Below are 25108 nucleotides of genomic sequence, written 5' to 3' on the forward strand. Positions count from 1 at the left end.
GTAAGATAATTTTGTTGAGTCATATAAATTGATTTATGATAACCATTTGTAAAAAGATAAAATCGTAAACACTATAACAAGTAACAACTAAACGTGAAGGAGAGAATGTGATAGTGACGTATTAACCCCTTATCCATTTATAAATATATATATATATATAAGTTTTCTTCATATATATAGGTCTAGGGGTGATCACACTAATTAAATTTCATATTGACATGGAGCCAAAAAGATCAAACACTGAAGGCCGTCCTGATTGTTGGCATAGCAAAGCTTGGAGTGGCTGTGACGACGGTACTGTATGAATTGGCCATGCCTCCGGGGTACAGATATCTGATAGCAGCCTTAATCAATTTTCCACTAGCTTCGGTATCTACTAATTTCTTTTACTTAATTGTAACATAAAATAGTCTTCTGAATTCCCTCACTATTTGAATGTTTCAGAAAGAAAAGACCCAAAGCAACATGGAGCCTAGTCTTCCAAGGTTTTATTTGCGCCACTTTGATGTACGTATATATCAATTCAATTATATATCAACCTAGCTATAAATTTAATACACACTAATTACAATATTAATGCAGACTGTCTCAACATATGTATGCCCTAAGCATGTCTCATACATCGACAGCTTACGTTGCCGCAATTTCAAATCTCATTTCACCCCTAACATTCATGGTGGCGCTTATATTCCGGTATTCTTTTTACTACAACTTCTCTAATGCATTACGCTTCAATTTTATTCATATAAAGTAAAATGGAATTCAAAGTTTTGTAACTAATTTAAATCAAAACATAATTTCCCGTCGTTACCGTTAATGGGCTGCTAAGTTGGTGGGCGCCTGTACATATTTCTTTCATCCTATGTTGGATTTTTTATATTAAACACCAAATATCATTGAATAAGTTGGAAAAGAGAAGAGCGGGCCTAAAATTATTAACATTGCATAAAGATAGATTAACTATAAATACACATGGCATAAATGTAATATATTTTTTCATTTTTAAGTACTTTTAGATTAACTATAATAGAAACTTTTATTTTTATAAATACACATAGCATAAATTTCATTTATTTCAAATAACGGACCTTATATTATCATTTGATAAATTCCGTGTAATACACGGGTTCAAAAGCTAGTTAAGAATATTATAATATGTTATGAACTATAATAGTCCTTCATGGGCCCAACTTAGCAGCAGCCCATTAAGAAACCATGTCTATTGTTCTTCTATTGTAAAACGGTAACGACGATTTAAATTAGTTTTGAATTCCATTTTACTTTATATGAATAAAATTGAAGCGTAATGCATATATATGTTTGTTATCTTGACACTTAGAGAATTAAGTTGTAGTAAAAAGAATACCGGAATATAAGCGCCACCATAAAGGTTAACGGTGAAATGAGATTTGAAATTGCGGCAACGTAAGCTGTCATGTATGAGACATGCTTAGGGCATACATATGTTGAGACGGTGGCCCTCTGCATTAATATTGTACTTAGTGTGTATTAAATTTATAGCTAGGTTGATATATAATTGAATTGATATATGCGGAGCAGTAGAAAGTCAACCTGAAATATGCAGAGAAGTTCACTCAAAACAGACCAATACTGTCAAGTTGACTTTCTACAGTCAACTGTTGACTTTCTATAGTGTGTAACTTTGCATTATATCATATTTATCGACCAAATAAATCAATATCAAATATGCCAATGCAAAATACTTAAAATTTCAAATTTATCTATTACACAATACAATTTACAATATGGCCATTATGCCCTAATCTTACACTCCAACCTCTAATATCCTTTTACCCAAAAAAAAAAGAAGGAAAAAACCTCTAATATCCTCCTAAACCATTCAACCATGAAAATATGTTATTATTTGATACAATAGTTGACAGACTTTTAATAGATATAAATTTTGGACGTGGGTGTTTCATGTCGAAAGAAACTTACAGCACACGAAGGATTACATCGATCCTATGTCGGTTCGTTCTCGCTTGTCGTTCTATATCATCAGCAGTCGAGTCAAGCCGCCTCGAAGTGGATTCAAGGAACCGTGTGGTGCTTACATCAACATTTGTACCTTGTGAATTCATTCGTGTCACTTTCATTGCACCGGTTGTATTATATATCATCTTTACTGCATCATCAGCCGTATCAATTATGATATCAATTAACTTATCCGCCCTCGAATGAAATTTTGCATTCCCTCCAAGTACTAATCCAGTTCCAGTTCTGTAAATAATGTAAATGGTTTCGGTTATTGCATGCACAACTCCATAATGCAAGTGTGAATAGAATTGAAGGCTTACATGGCTAAAAGTGTGAAAAAATCTGCAAGAATAATGTGCCAAAGGTAATATTGTTTGTGGGATGTTGGTCTCTTGTGCTTCTTCAGTTTTCTGTTTCTTTTGCAACAAGTGATTGCTACAAGATATATTCCAAAAACGACGCCGCATAAGAGCCATAGTGCCCCAAGCACGTATCCCGCTATTCCTGTGTATGCAGTTGACTGCAACAATTTTCAACTTTAAATGAAGAAACATATAAGATGACTCATATTCAAAAAGGCAAACCAAGGGCCAGCACACAAAGCATCAATATCATATTCTTCATTATGCAGCTAAACAAAATATGGAAACAAATTAGCGTCCCACATATCTAGCTTTGTTACACACAAAAATGAAAGAAAAAATAAACGTAAACTTACACCAAGACCCTATGATCTGTATGTTAATATAGGTCAGAAGATGTTATAACCTTTCTATAACAATGTCTTCGAATACGATCCGAATCACTACCTGAACAAAACCTAGAACTACTACTATTACACAACTGTCTCCAACTAACACCAACAATTAATCTGCTGATAGGTGAAAACTGAATCAAAGTAGATTGCCACAATCCATTAGACAAAAAGCTTAGTTCTTGATAAGAAGTTGTAAACTGTATACTTCTAGATTATAAGCATCCGGATAATGACCCGGATGTACCTTTTATGTATTCAGTTCTGGATTTATGAAAAAGTGGTCTTCAGTCGGTTATCGTGACAGCCCTATAACCGAACCCGGCCAAAGTTAAAATCATAATCCAATCATAAATGGTTAAGCTTAACCTGTTTCTTACCGTGCTCGAGACTATATACTATACATTAAAAACCCAATAAAAAATTTACTTATTAAAGAAACCAAAAATTGATCCGTTAATAAATAAATTTGACTTTTTAATAAAAAAGTTTTTTTTTAACCAATCAAGTAAACAAAATTGACCAGTTAATGAAAATAAAGAGAGACCCGTTAAGGGTAAAAATTTGACCAAATAATAATAATAAATCTTTTTAACCTGTTAATTAACAAATTTCAAAGATTTTAGATTAAAATGATTTGAATTACATAATTTTTTAGTATAAGAATGACTTCAACTAAGATATTTTGATTAAATTTTTGAATTAAAAAATATTTAAAGATAGAAATAATTTAAATTAAGTAATTAGTTAAATAACTGACACCATGCATAATCGAAACACAATCTTTATAAAAGGACAGAATGCAATATCCCAAATGCTGGTAACTAAGAAAACCAAATGGCTTTATGCAAATGGCTAACATATTCTCAAAACAACTTCTGATTCTAAAAATAATATCAAAATCAAATCATATAATGGTTAAACTAAAACTTAAAAGATACCAAAACGTAGCATGAAATAGAGGCGAACACGGTTCGGATCACTTTCAGTGAATGGTTTACTTTTTAACGAAAGCCTTACTATCAAAGGCAACACACAAACATGCAGCAGCATAACTAAACCTAATGGCTAAACAAAAACGCTCACTATCCAAGCGCACACACAAACATACATAAAATGAATCAATTTTTTTTACAATCAGTCGCATTAACAACCTAAGAACAGATCAATCAAAACCTCAGATGCTCAAATGCAGGTGACGTACCACTGACTATTGAGCCCGCTCAACTACCTTATGTTGAAGGTCAACCCGACTCACCCTATACGAAAATGCTTGTATTGACTCGTCACCCGACAAGCCAATTTACCACCTCTAAAATAGGGGATCGATCATTTAGTCACCTACAATCATGGTTTCAGTATTAAATAAACATCACTTAAAATACTACGTCTCAACCCTAGAACTAAAATAAGATTTTATAGCTGCCATCCCTTTTCCCTTGAATATTCGTAGTTTCAAACATTATTATTTGACAAAAGCTATTGAAATGTGATTGATGAACTCGAACAAACGAAAAACAGAACAAACCTGATGACCGCAACGTACCAGTGGTGTTTACCAGTTTCTTTTAGTTATCGTCTCTATCCACAAATGAACTATGTTTTAATTCTTATGTTCCATTATTAGCTTAATATATTTTATAACTTGAACCTTATGATTATACATAACCAGATTTCGTTTTCATACATGCAAGTGTGACCAAAGTTGGACACTTTTTGGTGATAAATTAGAACCAAAAGTCTACAGCTCAACAATCATACGCTATCATCACAAATTGCATAAAAACTAACCAACTCCAGTCTTAAGATTTAGGGTAATTTTCTAAGTTAACGGGTCAAACTAAACACAGTCATTTAGGGTAATTTTCTAAGTTATCGGGTCAAACTAAACACAGTCAATTAAACAAAATCGTGAGAGCTGTCTACAACTGATTCAACGACCATTGATCAAAACAACACAGGTTCAACTAATTGGTCAAATCGAAGGTGTATATGATTGATGAAATCAAACAAACGAAAAACACAATATGATTGATGAAATCAAACAAACGAAAAACACAACGAACCTGATATGGCTGTAACGAAGAATTATGTTATGACCCGTGTAAGGGTTACACATGGCCATCGATGTTTGACAATTGATTGATACAAAATTTGAATATGATAAACAGAGAGAGAGAAAGAGGATGGTGAGTGATTGAGTGTGGGAAGTGGAACGTAATTTGGTTGAAGGGTTGAAGAATTTAGGGTAAGGATCCGGGTTTGATGACCCACACTACCCGCGAAAATTAAAGCATAAACGGGTGTAAATAAGGTTAAATTAACGAGAGAGCACCATTTAAAAATCAAACAAATAATATAGTAACTAGCTTTTAGCCCGTGTGTTACGCGGGTTTTGTTAGGTTTTCATTTTTAATAATTTTGTTATTCTGTTTTTGCTAATGATATTCTTTTTTATTTTTCAACGGAGTTTTGCTTATATTTTATACTTTAATTTCATTTAGTTTATTTTTATTTAATTTTTTTTGCATGGAAGATTGTTTATATATAATACATACACTACATACACATTAATCTGTTTGTCATTCATGTAAGGATTTTTTTGTTTAAATGAAAATATTTGTCATTTTCTTATTTAGGTTGATTAAAATTTTGTTGTTTATACAAAGTGTTCATTTTCGTTAGTTTAAGTTTGTTTTTTATCCTCGTTTAACTTTGTGTTCGCTTACATTTCAGAACTGGCCGTTTATGTTTTAAATGAACGAATATGAATATACTTGCTTTTTAATGAGCAAACGTGAACACGAAATTCTTTTAGATTATATGTTCGTCATGTTCGGTTAAAGTTACATTTAACAAAAACTAACTTTAGAGCTTAAGAGTGGTTTGAGTATAGTCTTGCAACCAATAATTAATTATGATGTTTAATAAAGTATTTAAGAAATTGTATAGCATAGTTAGTTTTGAACAAAAATCAAAGTAATTTAGTGTAAATAACATGAAAATATAGGCTATGTATAGACGTGCACGAAAAAACCGGTTCCGAAACCTAACTGGTGGAACCGAACCGGAACCGGTTGCAGTTCCTACCCGGTTGGCCCAATACCCGGTTTGGGTATTTTTGTACCCGAAAATCATACCCGGTTCTCCTATTTGTATGTCCCCATCGGTTCCAACCCGGTTCCTACCCGGTTCTTAATTGTAACTGGTTCGGTTCCTACCCGAAAAAACCGGTTCCGGGGGGTTTTTTTAAAAAGTCAAACACAGGTCAGACTAGCCGTTGGAACCGGTTCCAACGGTAATATAGCCGTTGGAACCGGTTTTTGAGACACCAAAAAGCCGTTGTAACCGGTTCCAACGGAAATATAGCCGTTGGAACCGGTTTTTGATGCTCGAAACCTATATATAACTTGTTTTCCACCACTTGTTTCACCACCAAACTCAAAAACAAACTAAAATACTACTCCTTTAGCAAACCCGTTCCGTTACCCGACCATCCAACTAAATATTATTATGGCACCCATCAAAAAAACTAACAAGAAGGCTAAGAAGAGTGTTTTTGTTGCCCCCGTTTCTGCTACGGAGGACCCAAGGGTTGTTACGGTAGTTAACCATAACCGCAACGAAGACATGTGGAAGAATTGGGATTTGATTGTGGATGACGAAGGTTATCAAAAGGCTCGTTGCAAACTATATGGTTCACTATTAAAGCACGATTTCAACTCTACTTTGAGAAAGCACATCGAGAAGCCATATTGCAAGGCGTTGAAAGGGATTGGCGCGACCGATCAAATTGACTTGGGTAAAGATGGTACACTATTTCGTTACAACACGACTCAAGTTCAAGATAGAATGGCAAAGTTCGTTATTCAACGAGGTTTACCGTTTAACCACTTTGATGACCCGGATTTGACGTCGTTGATTCGAGAAACTCTACAACCGCGATACACACATGTAAGTCGTACTACCTTAAGACGTCATTGTATCAGGTTGTGGGAGTGTACTAAAAAAGAGTTAATCGAGTCTTTTCATTCTTTAGAAGCCATGGTTAGTTTAACTACCGATGTTTGGTCGGCACCACACGGGTTGCCCGAATCATACATATGTGTCACCGCTCATTGGGTTGATCCGGTGACATGGCAATTGATGAAACGCACCATCGCTTTTGAAAACTTCCCGTTCCCACATACCGCCGAAAAATTGTTTGAATTACTTGATGAAGTTATAACGACTTACAACTTGAGAAATAAAATATTTTCGATTTCGTTTGACAACGCTTCAAACAATACTAAGGCGGCCGAAAAATTTATCATTAAATATTCACCACCTTGTTTCGGGGATTTTTTTCATGTTCGATGTGTTGCACATATCATCAACTTGGTTGTTCAAAAAGGTCTTGACAATGAAAACATTTGTGACAATTTAAAATTCTTTAGACTTATGTTAAAAGATGTCTTCAAAAGTGGTAAAAGAAGACATCTTGAATATAAGAACTATTGCAAGTCGGTTGAAAGAAAGTATTTGGGGCCGAATTGGGACGTTCCAACCCGTTGGAACTCAACTTGTCATATGCTAAAGTGTGCTTTTGCCCAACGCCAAACTTTACAAGCTTTTCATAACAATCTTGTTGAAGAACGCGAGGTCGATATGTTTCCGGAAAGTGTTTGGGTCCAAGTCGGTTATTTGTTGGAGTATCTTGACGTGTTCAAAAAGTCAACAACAAAATTATCGGGAGTCTATTACCCTACTAGTTGTTGGGTTTTGCAAGAATTGTACTATATGTCTTGTGTTTTTAAAAGCTTTGCGGATAAGAACAAACTCTTCAAGAATATTGTTGCGGTGATAAAGGAAAAGTTCATAAAATATTTTGAAAACATACCGCCGGTCTTTACTTGTGCCGCCGCATTAAACCCCTATTGGAATGTTAATGGGGTTGAGACAACGATTGAGGAAATATTCAACAACTTAGGTATGCACGAGATCGACCCGAAGTTGTCGACGGAAGCGAAGGAAAAGTTCAACAGAAACCTTCAAGACCTTTATGACCATTATTTTCAAATGTATGGTCCAAGCACGAGATCGTCTTTTGTGAAAAAACAACAACTAGTAGGCCGTGCAATGACCCACTTATAAACTTGATGAATGGGATTCGTGAATCGGCATCTAAGAGGCAAAGAGGAAACACACCAACTAGCGAACTTGGTCGATATAGTGGAGCAAACTATGTTGAGGGCGCAACGGTCAACGAAATTCGCAATATTGATTTGTTGGCTTGGTGGAAAGGTAAACAAAACGAATTTCACATTCTATCCGCCATGGCTCGTGATTTGCTTGCCGTACAAGCCTCAACGGTTGCTTCCGAATCGGTTTTTTCTCTTAGTGGGAGGGTATTATCTATGCGAAGAACAAAATTAACTCCCGAGTCTCTAGAGGTTTGCATTTGCCTAAAGGACCATTTGGATGCGGTGGATCGTGTACAACACAAGGCGAACTTTGAAGACGAAATACCAATAGAGCGTCATATTCATGATGAGGAGGCGGAGGACGGGGTTTCTTCCGATAACGAAGACAAGGGTGAAGACGAGAATGAAGACGAAGAAGAGTTGTAATTTGTGTTTTTTATTTGTTTTAGTAAAATTATTTGTAACTTGTTCAACTAATATTTAGTTTTGATTTGTTTAATTATAATTACTTTTGTTACTCATGATTAATTTTTTGTTACTTTTTTAATAACGACGAACATTTTATTTATTTAAACAATAACTATTACAAACATTATTAAAACATAAACGATACTAAACATAACAACTAAAACTTAAAAAACAAAGTCCATCGTTTTAATTCGGGAATACTTATTTTTGGGTTGTAGAGCCGGACGATTCTCCCACTTCCGCTTTTTTAGCATCCAAACTTCTTTTCTCTCGACAATACTTATTCGTATGTTTTCGTAATGTCGAGTTGGACCCTGCTTGTAAATCGTTAATACTCTTTCTTTCTTTGTTTGTTTGTCCTCTGTCTGTCTGTCACAAATCTCAGTCTCAGCATTAGGGTTTCAATTGGATGGATCTATTCAAATGAAACGGTGTGGTTGATTCGGATTAAGAATAACCATGGCGACGGAAAGCGGATCGGAGAGAGGGAGTATAATAAGCATTCGCAACGGAGGATTGAGCTCCATGGATTCAATGGAGTCTCATCGATGGGTCTTTCAAGACGAAGAAGATGAAGACGGTTCAGAGATCGATTTAGACGACAGTAATTTCAACAACCATAATGATGTTGATTCCGAAGATGAGGATAGCTTGTACCAGAAGCTCATCCGCACCGGCCCCAGGATTGATTCCTTTGGCGTCGAGGCTCTCGAGGTCCCCGGGGCCCAACGCAGCGATTACGAGGTATTCTTGGATTTCATTATGTGGGTCTGGTTAAATTTAGGTTTTTTTTATTGATTAGGTTTGAGATTTTGGAGACTAGATAGATGATGATCACATGTGGTTTGTTCATTAGGTTTTCTGTTTGATCACATATAATTTTAGATCATCATAGCTAAGCTTTAATTTCTACTACTTAGACATGTCTGCTGCCACTCTAGAAACAAGATATAGATTTAGGTTGCCTCTGTGTGTCAAAAGCTGTATGCTACCGACCTCATCCCTAGAATCCGCTGAAAATTCTGGAAAAATTCTACAAAACCCAGAAATGGCAAGGAATGATCCTAAACTATCCCTAAACAAGTTTAAAAGCTTCAAAATTCGTATGTTTATGCTATGCACCTTGCTTATCTCGGACCCTTTATTTTTTAGCGCCTTGCGGCTAGGCCCAACGATCACCCGCTGCACATTGCGGCTATGACAACTATGGGTTGGTTTCTAAACAATATTCCTTGAGTTTTAGAACATGCTTTGGTATTAGGACTTTGGGAGCTCTAAATGTAGACTTTATGTTGGTAAACGAAGATTACTCTATAAAAAGTTGTCTGGATCTTTATCTTGCAAAGGTTAAATGAAGCAAGAGTATCATTATTTCCAATCTGAATCTCAAACTGTACTTGCAGGATGCTGGTTTTGGGAAGACTATATTTCTGGCTTGTCAGACACTCGGTGTTGTTTTTGGGGATGTTGGAACAAGTCCAATATATACCTTTAGTGTGATATTCAGCAGGGCCCCAATAAATGGAGATGAAGATATTATTGGAGCTTTATCGCTCGTTTTATATACATTGATTTTGGTCCCATTAATCAAGTACATCCTTATTGTTCTTCTAGCAAATGATGACGGGGAAGGTAACATTGACTAATATAACTTCTGTTAAAAGTTTTTTTTTTTTGTCAAGCTGAATGTTATTTTGTATGTGTTTACAGGTGGTACAGTTGCTTTATATTCTCTAATATGTAGGCATGCTAAGGTGAGTCTTTTGCCAAATCAGCTTGCTTCTGATACACGCATATCAAGCTTCAGGTTAAAGGTGCCATCAGCAGAACTTGAGAGATCTTTGAAAATAAAAGAGTATCTTGAAACTTCATTGGCTCTCAAAAAGCTTGTTTTAGTGTTGGTTCTTGCTGGTACCTCCATGGTCATAGCTGATGGTGTTGTTACACCTGCAATGTCAGGTCTCTTTTTTTATTTTTTTACTTTTTTGTGACTAAACACTATTCTTTTCTCATTTCTGATTTAAGAACCTAAAAAATTGTTTACTTTTTTATTTCTTTCTTGCAGTAATTTCCGCTGTTCGTGGTTTGAAGGTTGGAGTTCCTACAGTTGAGCAAGGTGACATGATTTCACATGTAATGCTTAGACAGACGTTAATTAAAATGTGATTGCATATTTCTGTTCAGTTTTTAATTAGGGTACTAGGGCAGTTGTAATGGAACATATAAGTTATGATTTTCACCATTATATTTAAGTTAGACTAGCAGGACATTCTAGATTATGGCTTTTGCTTTTAGATTTTAGCCAAAAAGTCATCAAATTTTAGGTGACATGATTTCACATGTAATGCTTAGATGGACATTAATAAAAATGCGATTGCTTCTTTTTGTTCAGTTTTAATTAGGTACTAGGGTAGCAGTAACAGATAAGTCATGATTTTCACCATCATTTTTAAGTTATACTAGCAGGACATTCTAGATTATGGCTTTTGTTATTAGAATTTACCCAAAAAGCCATCAACTTTTAGGCACACATGTTTAATGACTAAAAAGATTCGTAGTTTTAAGGATAGTAGCTCAACAGTCATTTTTCCTCATTTTTTGCTTTATACGTAACTATGTGCCGTGACTCCAAAAGATTGTGTGCTAGTGTACTTTTTGCTTGTGTTTTTGGATGAAAGTTAACTTCTTTTTATCCTAACGAGTTATAGTATCTTATTTTGTGTGTATTGCAGATCATGTTGTGATGATTTCGGTTGCGTATCTTATTATTTTGTTCAGTGTACAAAAATACGGAACAAGTAAAGTTGGGCTTGTTATTGGGCCAGCTTTATTTATATGGTTTTGCTCTCTTGGAGGTATTGGCATCTACAATCTTATGACACATGACAGCAGTGTTGTGAAGGCATTTAATCCGATTCACATCTATCACTACTTCAAACGCAAACCATATGAAGCTTGGTACTCTTTGGGTGGATGCCTTCTTTGTGCAACTGGTAATCACTTATCAACATGCTCTGCTTTTGTACGGAAAACGATTCTACCCTTTTGGCTTTATTCTTTTTGTCTCTGATGTGATTTAGGTTCAGAAGCAATGTTTGCAGATCTTTGCTATTTTCCAGTGAGAACAATTCAGGTAATGCAATAAAAACCGATAACATACTGCAAAATGTTTAACATTATTATAACTGAAAGTTGTGAGATGCATATGCACTGTTCTTTTTCTTCTTCGTTGCAGATTACATTTGTTTTCCTTGTACTTCCGTGCCTTATGCTTGGTTACATGGGTCAAGCTGCATACCTGTTGGATAATAGTGGTGATCCAACACAGGCTTTCTTTTCTTCCATTCCTGGTGAGCCTCTTGTGTGTCTAGCAGCCTTGATTTTGTCATTGTGGAATCAATAAGTTCCTTTTGACCCGTTTACTTATGAGTGACTCAATTTGGGTTGTGTTTTATCTCAAAAGGGCCAAATCTTGGTTTTAAAATGTGCGCATTATGAGGGAAAATACGTGCATCACATGTTGCAATGATGATATAGCATCATGCATTCGTGCGATGCGCGCATTGCATGAGGTGGTCAGATGCGTTGTTATGCGTGTTGTGGCGCCTTATGCAGTTGACTAGTATTTGACAAAGGTGACCATCGATTGCAACTGGTCTAAGTTTTTCAAATCTGGTTGAACAAATCTGACCATCGGTTGAGCAATGGGTTTAAGGATTTGATCAAATTAGACCATTAATTGTTCAAATCTGACCAGAGATGATGATAGTATCTTATATTTTAGTGTTTAAAAGTTAACAAGTTACTATTATCTATAAAATTTAATAGTATTTTTTAACAGCTAACGCCTCTCATACGCGATACGGGCGCTTTGCTCATCACGCATTGGCTTTTGGGTGTAAACTACATTAGATCACCACTCAGTATGCACTTTTTAAAACCAAGGGCCAAACATGTAAAGTTTAAAATTTAGTTACAAATGATATGGGTCAAATGGGTTGAGTGGGTCCAAACAATATAATCTTGAATGTTTTTGCTCTTAACTAATGGTTTTGTATGATCTTTGTTTGTTGGATTTGCAGATAGTGCATTTTGGCCAGTGTTTCTAATTGCTAACATTGCTGCACTGATTGCTAGTAGGACAATGACAACAGCAACATTTTCTTGCATCAAACAGTCAACAGCACTCGGTTGTTTTCCTCGGCTGAAAATTGTGCACACGTCTCGCAAATTCATGGGTCAGATCTACATTCCTGCCATTAACTGGTTTCTCATGGCCTCTGCCGTGCTCCTTGTCTGCACCATTGCAAGCACCAATGAGATAGGGAATGCATACGGTACTTTTTTCAACTTGCCTATTAATATCTTTGGTATGAAAAAACCAAACAGGGGATGAGATTAGGGTGTAAATGATCTGATCCGAGCTCAACTAGGCTCGAGCTCGGCTAGTTTAACTTATGAGAGCTCGGGCTCGGCTTGTTTAGCTTACGAAAGCTCAAGATCGGGTCATTTCTAGCTCTATTTTTAATACTTCAATCCGATTTGTTTTTGACAAACTATTTTTCAATCTTTAGTTTGTGTAATTTTTATTTTGGCAAATAAAAGTTTGCGTTTGTTAAGTGAATTATACATTAACGGGAAATTAACTTAATACACATTTTTACATATATTATGGAAAGTTAAATTAAAAAACAGTTATAGTATCATGCAATTTTTTTTAGATTGTATTTACATTAAATAACATCTACTTGAATGACTATTTATAGGGTTGTCAATCACGTTGGGTTGATGGTTTGAGTTATTCAACTCAAACACGACCCACACACACTTTAAGTTATGTAACCCGAACACGACCTGTTTAACCCATTTATGTATACATGTCAAAAGGGTTGGCAGGTAATGATCAAGTTGCAAGTGTGTTAACTGTTAATTATGCTGGTGGGTTATAAAAATGGGTTAAATAGGTCATAAACAGGTTCGTGGGTATCCCTGATTAACTAAACGGGTTAAACATCTTAACCTGAACACAACCCATTCAATTAAACAGCTCAACCTGAACTGGAACCATTCTTTAAACAGGCTAGATATGACGATGGAATCTAATGTGGATTTGTACAACACAGGTATTGCTGAGCTTGGAGTGATGATGATGACTACTTTCTTAGTCATCCTAGTGATGCTTCTCATATGGCAGATAAACATAATCATAGTCATTCTATTTGCCTTAATCTTTCTCGGTTTAGAATTAACATTCCTTTCATCAGTCCTACATGGAATCGGGGACGGAAGTTGGATTATACTGGTGTTTGGCATAGTTACGTTTCTCATGATGTACATCTGGAACTATGGTAGTAAACTCAGGTATGAAACAGAAGTCAAGAAAAAGATGTCAATGGATGTGTTACGTGGGTTGGGTTGCAATCTTGGAACTGTTAGGGCTCCTGGTATTGGATTGCTTTACAATGAACTCGTGAAAGGTGTGCCTGCCATATTTGGACATTTTCTAACCACTTTGCCAGCTGTTCATTCAATGATCATATTCGTGTGCATAAAGCACGTCCCCGTTCCCGTTGTGCCTCAAAACGAGAGGTTTTTGTTTAGGCGAGTTTGCTCCAAAAGTTACCACATTTTTCGTTGCATCGCCAGGTAAATTTGTTTCTTCAAGATTTTGTTTTCACATGCAGTTAATAACCACAACATTTTCTTGCATGTTCCTTTCACTTTTTTGGTTTTTTTATTAAATTTTGTAATAAAGGGTTAACGCGTCAGATTGTTTACAAATAGAGGTGGTAATTTTGACCAATGGGCAGGTCAAGTTCTTGAATCTTAGCTAAATAGGAAATCAAACGTGTCAAAAGTCGCCCAATATGTAATTTAACGCTTACAATCTTCAGATTTGTTTTTTTTCCAGAAGTTTATATAATTATTGTACTACTATAGTTTTTATAATTATAGGTGAAAATTCTGGCCCTTTTACTTTTGAATGCGTTGATTCGGGTCCCTAATGGATCACATTAGCGGTCGGTTTTGGGTCTAAACCAAACCAAATACCAAAAATGTAATTTTTTAGTTTTCGAAAACTGCCAAGTTTAGGTTTTTGGGTTGGTTCGGTTTTGGTTTTTTTGGTTTTACCATTTGGGCTTGAAATTTTTGGGCCAAAAAAAGTTGGCCTAAAATAATGAATTTGGGTCTAATTTCTTTTATTAATTAATAATCAATTGGTTATTCTACACTTGGCTAAAATTTTTGGGTAACACTATTAATTAAAATAAAAAATGAAAATGCGTAAATTCAGTTTGTCTTTTTCGGTTTTAGTCACATGCAAAGCCAAAACCAAACCAAAAGTTTGGTTTCTACGAAAACATAGAATCTAACCGTCAATTTTTTTGTTACGGTTCGGTGTTTTCGGTCTCTAGATCACATGTAACATACTAGTTTATCTTAAACAAAAGCATATCAAAAGGGCAATAGTTGCACTGTATTTATAATGCCTGAAACCTCCTAATTCATTTTACTCAAAAAAATGGAATTATTAAAATAAATTTAGTTCTTATATATTATAATTATATAAATATAACCCTTCAAAAGAGTTGATCATTTGACTTTTACTCTTAACTTTGCTCTTGAATTTGAACAGGTACGGTTACAAAGATAAGGGTAAAGAAAGCCACCAATTATTCGAGCAACTATTAATTGAAAGCCTTGAAAAGTTCATCCGCCGTGAAGCTCAAGAAAGATCATTAGAAAGTGACGGGGATGATGATGATTCTGATTTTGAAGAGGACCCGTCCCAAGTCATTGTGGGTCCCAATGGCAGTGTCTATTTTGGTGTCAATGAAGCCGACAGACTCAGCATTGCAATATCAGAAGCCAGCACTTCGCAGGAGCCCGAGAAAGATGGTCCCGCCTCATCAGATCTTGAGCACAGTCTGGAGAGCGAGCTGGCTTTCCTGCACAGGGCTAAGGAATCGGGAGTGGTTTATCTTCTTGGACACGGTGATATTCGGGCTAGAAAAGATTCATGGTTTATAAAAAAATTGGTTATAAATTACTTTTATGCTTTTATGAGGAAGAATTGCACAAGGGGAACCGCGACTTTGAATGCACCGAATACAAATTTGATTCAGGTTGCTATGACTTACATGGTGTGAGTATAAGTTAGCTGGTGATTACTAGACACAGGAATAAGGTGTTTTTTTGGTTTTGTTTTGTTATTATTGTTAAATGATAAGGGCTGTGAATTGAGTGACTGTTAGCATTTGGACAAGATATGCTCTATTCATTGTTAGTGCCGATTTTGACATATGTAACTGCCCGTCTTTCAAGTTGTAGTTATTTGTAATGAATGGGCTTGCCGCTTTGTGTTGGGGTTTGGTTAAGGATATATACAAAATGCAATGCAAGCATAAAATATTAACATTTTATAAAATATCTTTGATCCATAGCATCCGCTAAAATCTTACAGTAAATCAATTGGTAGGTTCTGAAATAGATAGTATCAGAAGATAGAGAAGCTCTTAGTGATATGGAATGAGACTCTTATTGTAATTTATTTATTTATTTTAACACTTACTAAGCTAATCAAAAGAAGACCAAGCTTTGGTGTTTCAAAACAACTTTTTAGATTGTACAGGATTAGTTGATTTAGATGACAAAAATGCTAGCATAGGGCTAGCTCACTTGACATATGTTCCTGCCTCTTAATACCGATATTGTAACAGTCCCGAAACCAAAAAAAGTTGGTACCGATTACAGTACCCGTTTCGGTACTGATTTGGTACCGATATCATCCCTATCTACAATTATGTTGGTCTTTAACCTGATGATCAAAATCGTAAGAGAACTCAAGTCTGTACCTTTTCTTTCTCAATTTGATGCACATAAAATTATTAACTAAAAGCTACAACTCTTACTTTTAAAATAGTTAAAATTCTAAAGATTTTTAAGTCCAATCTATGCTTTTGGAACAATACATCCATGAATCCATGATAAAAACGAAAAGGATTTTCTGGTAAACCAACCCGTTCAAATAGATTGTAACTTGACGATGACGATACTATGGTGTGTAAATTTTCTAGCCCATGACAGATAAAAGTGTAGATTTAAATGTAGGCGATAGAGGGTGTAAGTCAGCCGTTTCAAATTATATGTATGATCCATTATAACATGTGTTCAATAGACGTGTGCACGAGTAAGCTCAGCCTTGCTTAAACAAAACAAGACAAATCAACTCCTTTATAACACTAACTATTAATGAACTCATGATTATTTGACTAACCGCCATAAATCTAGGTGAGAGTTTTGGGTGCTTCAATGTCTTCCTGTACTTGATATGATGATGATGATGATCCTTTAATTTTCTTATGTTGTGATGATGTAAATCTAAATCTCAAAAGCAATGAATTAGCCATCACACCAATCGAACTCAAACCCATGAGGGCCCCAGCAATCGAGGGAGTAAGCATCAATCCCGTCACTGGCAACAAAGTTCCAGCAGCTATTGGAATCCCAACCTGAAAAATACACAGATTCATAAGTTGAATCATTTACTATATATTGATTCTTTTATTATATGCATATATAATAATGATAGTGCAACAATTGAAAAGTATCACTTACAATATTGTAACCAAAAGCCCACCATAGATTTTGCTTCACGGTGTTCATCGTTTGTCTACTAAGTTCCAATGCATCAATCAACTGCACGGGTTTAATACTAAGTTATTATTTGTTAACCACTATGTATGAAATCTAAATAATATCTTTATGGGCTTACTGCCACGTAAGCAAACATGACAACCTACCTGTGAAATTTTGTTACCCATGAGCACAACTGAGGCGACCTCACTGGCGGCTCCAACGCCGCCACCTATGGCAACTCCGACATGTGATTCTGCCAGGGCGGCAGCATCATTGATTCCATCACCGACCATAGCAACAACATGTTGATCCTTCTGAAGTCTGCTTATAAATTGACTTTTCTCATTAGGTTTGACCCCATAAAACACCTGTCACTCGCCAATATTTAGTTATCAAAAACAAAATTAATATAATTACTTATAAACATTGGGGTAAATTACAGTTTTTGTCCTTTATGTATGGGTAACTTACAAATCATGTCTTCAATAAGTACAAAAAACTTCCATGAAGTTCATATGTAATTACAATTGTCATCCTTTTCACTAACGGACGTTGGATTTGTCTAATGTCTATTAAATCCATACGTGTGAATGACCAAAATACCCATGTGTCTGGATTTAACAGACAAATCTAGCGTCTGTTAGTGGAAAGGACAATAAGTGTAACCACATATGAACTTCAGGGACACTTTTTGTACTTATTGAAAAGGACACGATCCGCAAGTTACTCTATACATAAAGGACGAAACTGTAATTTAACCTAAATATAATCAACGAGAATAAAATCATCATACCTGTTCCTTTGGAATACCAACTACCGATGCAACATATTCAGCTGAACTTTTTTTATCCCCGGAAAGCAAGTATACGTTTATGCCTTGACTGGTCAAAGACTGAACAACATGTGGAGCATCTTCTCTTATCTGATCCTCAACATATATAAGACCTGCAAGCTTACCGTCTATCCCGACATACACCACGGATTGGTTTTTAAACTCTTCGGTTTCTATAAATGGATTCTCAGTAACTCCATGCCTGCATTATATTTGGTACTTAATTAATATATTAATTAAATACCGAAAAACTACAATGTAAGCGAAGTGGTTGCAATTCTTAAACACCTTCTGACCCATTCCAATGAACCAACAGAAACCGTTTTATTCCCAAAAGAGGCTACTGCACCAGATCCAGGTTCTTCCATATACGTTCCATCATCAGCCTGCGTATTCACATGAAATATTGAATCATTTTAAGTCTATAGTTACTCACTTATTGTTGACACTTTTGAGATGGTAGTTAAAAGAGAATAAAGCAATATCAGGTATTCAGGTTATCTGACTTATCTAAATGTAGCGGACTATAAACGATATGTGAAAAGTTTTAGGGTCGGCTTTTGGTTAGTTTAGTTATGGTTGGTTTATTTCTGGAGTTATGTTTTAGGACTAAGAAACTGAATCATTTTTGTGTTTCCCATTGAGCCATGGGTTTTGTAATTGTGTGGTCTAAATTTCAGTTTGGTTATTATAACAAAGAGGGTCAATCAGGTTTTGATCAAACAGTGTTCGTGTGCTTATTTGATTCTGGGCCAATAGGTAACCATTACACAAAACTTGAAAAATAAAGGTCCCAAGAACTAGGGGTGTCAAAAATAACTGAAACCATTTAAACGGACCGAGTAAGGGGGGCTGATTGACTTGTTTGGTTCAGGTTAATCGAGTTTTTTTTGTTTAAAAACCTAACTGTTAACCGACCCGAATTACAATCGTTTGGTCAACATAGTTAACTTTTGTAAATGATATTGTCTTAACAAACAATAAAATACCTAAAGTTGTTAAAAAAAAGTAATGAAAGAATTTGGATAAAAACTTGTATCTTAAATAAATAAAGTATAAAATAGTTTTTCTAAATAAATTACTTTATTTATTAGAATACAACTTCTTATCGAAACTTTTTATTACTTTTAAAATCAGTTTAGATAAAAGTTAACTATAATAAACAAGTGTTTGTAATCGGGGTCGGTTAACGTTTACACTTTCAAACAAAACAAAAAAAAACAATTAGCCCAAACCAAAACAATCTGAATAACATACCCGATTAGCACCCCTAAGAACCAAAAATCTAGCATTTTATTCAAACTAAATATGAAATGACAAATGAGAAATACCTTTACATTAGAACATTTAGCAACCCGAGCAGCATCCAGGATAGCTATCCCAATTGGATGAATTGTATTAGATTCTACTGCAGCAGCTAACTTCAGTACATCACTTTCAGACCATTTCTCATTTGAATTTAGCCTACATTATATTCAAGTTTCTTTTATGGAAACAACTTTGATATACGTTTTTAGTAACAATACAGATCAGTACTTAACTGTAACTCAGAATATTCTTCAGATGCTGTGGTCACTATTTTTGTGACAACGGGTTTGCCAATGGTCAGCGTCCCAGTTTTGTCAAACACAATTGTGTTGACTGCTGAAAATTTCTCTAAGATACTTCCACCACGCAAAAGCAATCCTTTTGTAGCACCGAGTGAAGTTCCAACCTATAAAGTTTAGCATAAATTAAGTAAAAAAAAGTCGAGACTACCTTCACAGATTTATATGAATATCTATATAGTTATATATAAGTATTTATTACCAGCACAGCAGTGGGTGTGGCTAAACCCAATGCGCACGGACAAGCAACAACCTGCACAGATTTATATGAATATATCTTAAAAAGTTCCATATATGAAAGTGAAATTAGGGTTTAGTGAAGAAAAGGGTTTAATACCAAAACACTACACGAGAGTTGCAATGCTAATGACATGGCACTTCCGTGCTGTAAAGCGACGGGTAATAAGCGTGCACCAACAGTACTCCAGAATACAAATGTGGCAGCAGAAATTGCCATTACACCATATGTGAAGTGTCCAGCAACCTTGTGAACCAACATGCAAAACATTATAAATCAAGTAAGATTAAACTATTTGTAGCTAACAATAATATATAATATAATAAATTTAAAAATGCCTTGTCAGCCAAACGTTGAACGGGAGCTTCTCTACTTTGAGCTTCTTCTACCAACCGAACAATGTCACCCATGAAGGTCTCACCTCCTGACCTTTGCACTTCAACAGTAAGTGCTCCATTAAGATTAATACTACCTGCTGACACCTCAGCCTGTTATAGAGATCCAATTATTCACAATTATTATTTACACAAAATAAGTTATATTTTTTCAAAAATAGCAGCCACATTACCCCTGGAAGCTTAGTGACGGGGAGTGGCTCCCCAGTGAAACTTGACTCGTCCACTGTGCTTCTGCCAGCTGTCACTATACCATCGGCAGGAACGCGATCCTATAGACAATGAGTATGGCATTTTGTAAATTAACTATATTCGGAAAAATGTTTTTTATCTGCAATTTTATAAATAAATTAAACGTTTAAAACTAAAATATTTACTTACTCCAGGTAGTACAACAATTTTATCTCCTACAGAGAGACTGTCACAAGGAACATCGACTGTTGAGTTTGATTCTTTATCATCATCATCATGGTTCACTAGAAGATGAGCTTTCGGTGGCAAAACACTAAGAAGGCTTGCCATGTCACTAGTGGCCTTAATTTTAGCTCTTTGTTCAAGATTCCTTCCCAGTAAAACAAATGCTATCAGCATAATTGGTTCTTCAAAGAACACCTTCCAACCCTAAACATATAACAAAACAGGCAACAATATTAATATTTACCGATCACTGAAACATTTCTTGTGCCAAGAAACAGACAAGAAAACGATATAAATGCTTATTAAGTTTTGTATTCATTAGAACACTGAAAAAGATTCCATATACAAGTAATGCTATCTTATAGTTCTGCACTATTAAATCGAATGCTTGATTTGGTGAAAATTGCGTATTTGCAGGTAACAGAAAGATATTGTACAAAAGTGGTTACCAGTTTTGGAATCAACGCTGCGAATGAGCTAACGGTAAATGATGATATTGCCCCAAGACCAACTAATGTATTCATGTTTGGAGTTCCCCTTATAAGACTTTTCATGCCATCAATAATAAGTTGGCGTCCCGGAACCAACAATGTAAATAACGACAGCGACAAGTGGAAACCAGTGGAATGCATTGCATGGATCCACCAAGCTTTGGCTCCTATGAAATGAGAAACATGCCCAAAAAGGCATACAGCACATAAAGCCCAAGAAACTGCAAGTCCTCTACCTGTTGAATATAAAATATGTGACCAAAAATCAATAAAACATCATGAAGCTTTATAAAGGTACTATTTTAGCACATACCACTTTCTTTTAATTGGTTACGTTTTTCTTCTACCTTCCTTTGAAATGTTTGGAAGACACTTTCTTTCTTAGAATCTGCAAAAGGCAGGCAAACATGATGGTTAAAGAAAAAAATAGAGTTATCCACTATAAATAAGGTATTAAATCAACATTACGACAAGAAGTGAGCATGATGGGCGGACTAGGTAACGGGTCAAAAATATATATGGGTTTTACAGAAAAACATATGAAAGTCAAAAGTGAATCAAAACGTAAGAATAGATCTACTAACCATTGAGTCAATGGCCTCAAACAACACCACGTGTATATTAAAGATTTATGAAAACCATCTTAAAAACTATGAAAAGATATTAGATAATAGAACAGATTTGTATGGACCACATGGAAACAGATGGTATAACTTATTTCAGAATAAAAAAGAAATATTACAAAAATCCACTTAAATGTTCTTTGACTGTCATAAATCAATCATCATTACTCGATAGTTGATGCAAATTTAAAGTTTTTGGTATAAGCAAAACGACATAAGGAAAGTAACAAGGACATACCGAAAACGATTATGATTGCTCTTACAAGAATCCATTGAATTTTTTAAGTTGGCTCTCCTTTTGTTGCAGCCTCACCTGCCAGTTACCCACTAATCCTCAATATCAATTACCAATTCGGTGACAATAAGGTCTCATGTACTAAGCACGATTTAACAAAAATACTTTGAAAAAGTCCAGCCACTCATGTGACTTAAAAAACGAGATTATAACGAGTTTCTGTTGAAAAACATGTTCATATTTAAACCACGCGCGCAGGGGGGGGGGGACTTATTAAAGATACGGGATAAAAGATTATTTACATCAAGAAGGTTGCTTAAAAACTTGAAAGTGGCCACTAACACTCAATTTTTGTAGGAGATTGACTTTACTACCTATTTTGATAATTGTTCTTTTAATTTTTTATTCTATTAAGAAAAACTAGTGTTGGTTCCCGAATACCCTTTTACTGGTCAACATGTGAGCATACATGTCAAGCCACAAAAGCATGTATCACTTTAAAACACTGCTTGACATAAAATTTTAACTGTTCATGTAATTGTAGCTCTGAATAAATCACATTTCTTTCCATTAAAAATGATGACATCATCGAGGAAGCCAATGCAAAATCATTTCAATGCTTGAGGAACATATCATGCAAGGATTCTTGTAGGCCAACCAAAACCACATGGATTCTTGTATAACCTTACTCGAGAGAAAAATAAGGACCCAGATATAATGATTCAAAAAATGAACAGAAAAAAAAAAGACTAAAAAAACGTTACAAGTATCCTGATGAAGAGAACCAAAACTAACAAGAAAATTGCACAAAAAGCTCGTGTTTTTACCAGTGACACAACAATGCAACATAATATTAGCATCAATAGGTCTCTCAACATTTTCAATCCATAAAATCTGGTATATAGTGCTCTGTTATGATGAAGGGAGCACAATTACACAATTGAACACACAATAATAACAGGTAAATTTTGAATATTGAAATACGACATGGAATTAAATATTAGAATAGAGAAGAACTGACCTCTAAGGTTAGAATTAAAACCACAAGTTGTCAAATGTTTTGCAAGTTCTTCACCCAAGACTTTTTGCCAGTTTGGTGTAGCCTTGGCTTCAGGCACAGGCCATACAATTGCTGTCTCTGTTGTAAGATTCACACTGGCAGCTGATACCATTGGCTGTGATCATATTAAGTATACACATATCAGGTTAAGATATATACACCAGAAAAAAACTTAACTTTTAAGAAAAAAAAGAAAAGATGTTATTTTGGCATATTTGCAAAAATAGGTTCCGTTGTAACAACAACTCGTCTTTAAAGTCCAAGTGATTGTTTCTCTCCGGGTGTAAATACCTTCCTACACTTAGGAATGATAATAAAAGTACAAGTATGAAGGAAGATGAGTTTTGAAACAAAATAAACCCTTAGAGCTAGCTGATGTCAAAAAGAAGAAAAATATGTAGAAGTAGTTACTTGACTCTCCAAAATCCGTTTAACACTTGCAGAACACCCTCCACAAGTCATACCCTGACAGAGAAGAGGTTAGTAAGTTAGTTATATGCCCATTCAATTCTAAAGTATTTATATAATAATAGAAGTAGAAGTGGAAGTATAAGCAATGGGTAAAGGTATAATAATAATAATAATAATAATAATGCTTACTCCAACATCTAGAATGATGACATCGGCCGAAACAGCATCAGGTCCAACAGCAATAGGATTAACCTTAACCTCCCCTCCTCCGCCACCGCGGCCACCGGTTCCGAAGACACCGCCACCATATCCCCCACCGCCTGAAGCGAACGAAGCAGCAGAGCTGGAAACACACAGCCGAGGCAATGATCCAGCATTGGTCAACCTCGAAGAGGAGGTTGTGGATGACGTCAGAAGATGAAGTGTAAGGTGAGCACGGGTAGAGTAAGTTAGGGTTCTGGTTGCAGTTGCCACCAGTGTTGACTCCATTGCTTTGTTTTGGATTGAATTTGATGTGTATTGTATCTGTACCTACCACTGAAACCCTAGAAGTTAGGTGTGAATAGCTTACTGCAACGTTATCTTTGGACTTTTAATATCCTCATGAATACTAGTTTCAAAAATCATCCAACTGTACCATTATTGGACTTTTCCCATCAAATAGCATAACAGGATAAATATAAATAAATAAACAACAAGTAAGTTGTTAACCTTTTGGATTATAAATGTGATTTCTTACTTAATTATGCTTGTACATGATAGCGATTCTGATGTTACGCGTTTGTGTAAGTAGAGCTGTCACTTTTACCCGAGAAAACTCGTATCAGAACCCGACAAAAGATCAACCCGAATCCGAACCGAAGTAATTTGGGTTGGTTCTCGGGTTTGATTTATAAGTTTTGGGTCAACCCGAATAAACTTTTAGTTTTGAAATTAAATATATATTTATGTATAATAGGCTTAGTATTAGCGACAAACGCTAACAGAATCTGGTCCTAATCGATTGTTGTCATCACAACTATTATTGATCGATTGTTTATTGATAGTTTATGTTTTCCGTTTGTTACTAATAGCAACTGTAATCGAACAACCAAATCACGCCCGATTGAAGACGATTATGGTTCGAGTTAGTTTTACTCTTCTTTTGGATTGTTTTATCAAGTTATGTTAGTTTATTAATTGATTATTTGCTTACGAGCAAAGAATAATATGTTGTAATTTTAGCATTGTAGGTTTTAATTTTTTTTGTTTTTTGTTTTGTTTTCTAGGATACTCGAAACCCGATTAACCCAACCAGAAAAAACACGTACCCGGATTACCCAAACCCGAAAAACCCATGAGAGATTCGGGTTGGGTTTCGGGTCAAGATTTAAAACTTTGAAACCCGAATAACCCGACCCGAAACCCGAAAAACGAACCTGAAGAACACCCCTATGTGTAAGTGATGGTATACACTTTAACCCTTACATAGCGGTTATGATAACTAGCAGGTATTATGTATGCACTATATTCCCCTTAACGTTGTCTTTCTGAATTTAATAAATGAACAAAAGAAGGGAAATGAAAATTGCTAAATCACGCCGAGATCAACTGTTTTTCTTGTGTTTCAACATATGATTTAAATCTTTGCATGAGGGGAGGCCGTTTGCTAATCGTGCATTAGACTACGCCCGACTCATCCATCATCGTGTTTGTTCGTCATATCAGTAAGTTATTACTCGTCTTCATCATCACCCTCGTCGTCGCCGTCTTCGTC

General features: G+C 35.4%; 2 protein-coding genes across 2 annotated transcripts; one reads left to right on the forward strand and one right to left on the reverse strand.

Moving 5' to 3' along the window:
- Positions 1–8809: 8809 nt before the first annotated feature.
- LOC143636881 (potassium transporter 7-like) lies at positions 8810–15745 on the forward strand. The gene is made up of 10 exons (XM_077104370.1): positions 8810–9147; positions 9807–10035; positions 10114–10362; positions 10469–10519; positions 11136–11396; positions 11484–11536; positions 11639–11753; positions 12486–12740; positions 13527–14049; positions 15041–15745. Exons 1-10 carry the CDS (start codon positions 8863–8865, stop codon positions 15552–15554), a joined length of 2535 nt encoding a protein of 844 aa, XP_076960485.1. The 5' UTR covers positions 8810–8862; the 3' UTR covers positions 15555–15745.
- Positions 15746–16475: 730 nt separating this feature from the next.
- Positions 16476–23841, reverse strand: LOC143636889 (copper-transporting ATPase PAA1, chloroplastic-like). The gene is made up of 17 exons (XM_077104376.1): positions 23542–23841; positions 23353–23406; positions 22903–23056; positions 21337–21411; positions 20982–21259; positions 20497–20736; positions 20289–20387; positions 20059–20208; positions 19820–19966; positions 19685–19735; positions 19417–19589; positions 19207–19339; positions 18164–18261; positions 17837–18077; positions 17208–17411; positions 17023–17103; positions 16476–16916 (listed from the first exon to the last, which is right to left on the reverse strand). Exons 1-17 carry the CDS (start codon positions 23839–23841, stop codon positions 16692–16694), a joined length of 2703 nt encoding a protein of 900 aa, XP_076960491.1. The 3' UTR covers positions 16476–16691.
- Positions 23842–25108: the final 1267 nt, after the last annotated feature.

This window comes from Bidens hawaiensis, unplaced genomic scaffold (genome assembly GCF_021521415.1).
Source record: "Bidens hawaiensis isolate Kalapana, Puna unplaced genomic scaffold, B.hawaiensis_p1.1 tig00000599_1, whole genome shotgun sequence".
In the NCBI taxonomy this organism is placed as follows: Eukaryota; Viridiplantae; Streptophyta; class Magnoliopsida; order Asterales; family Asteraceae; genus Bidens; species Bidens hawaiensis.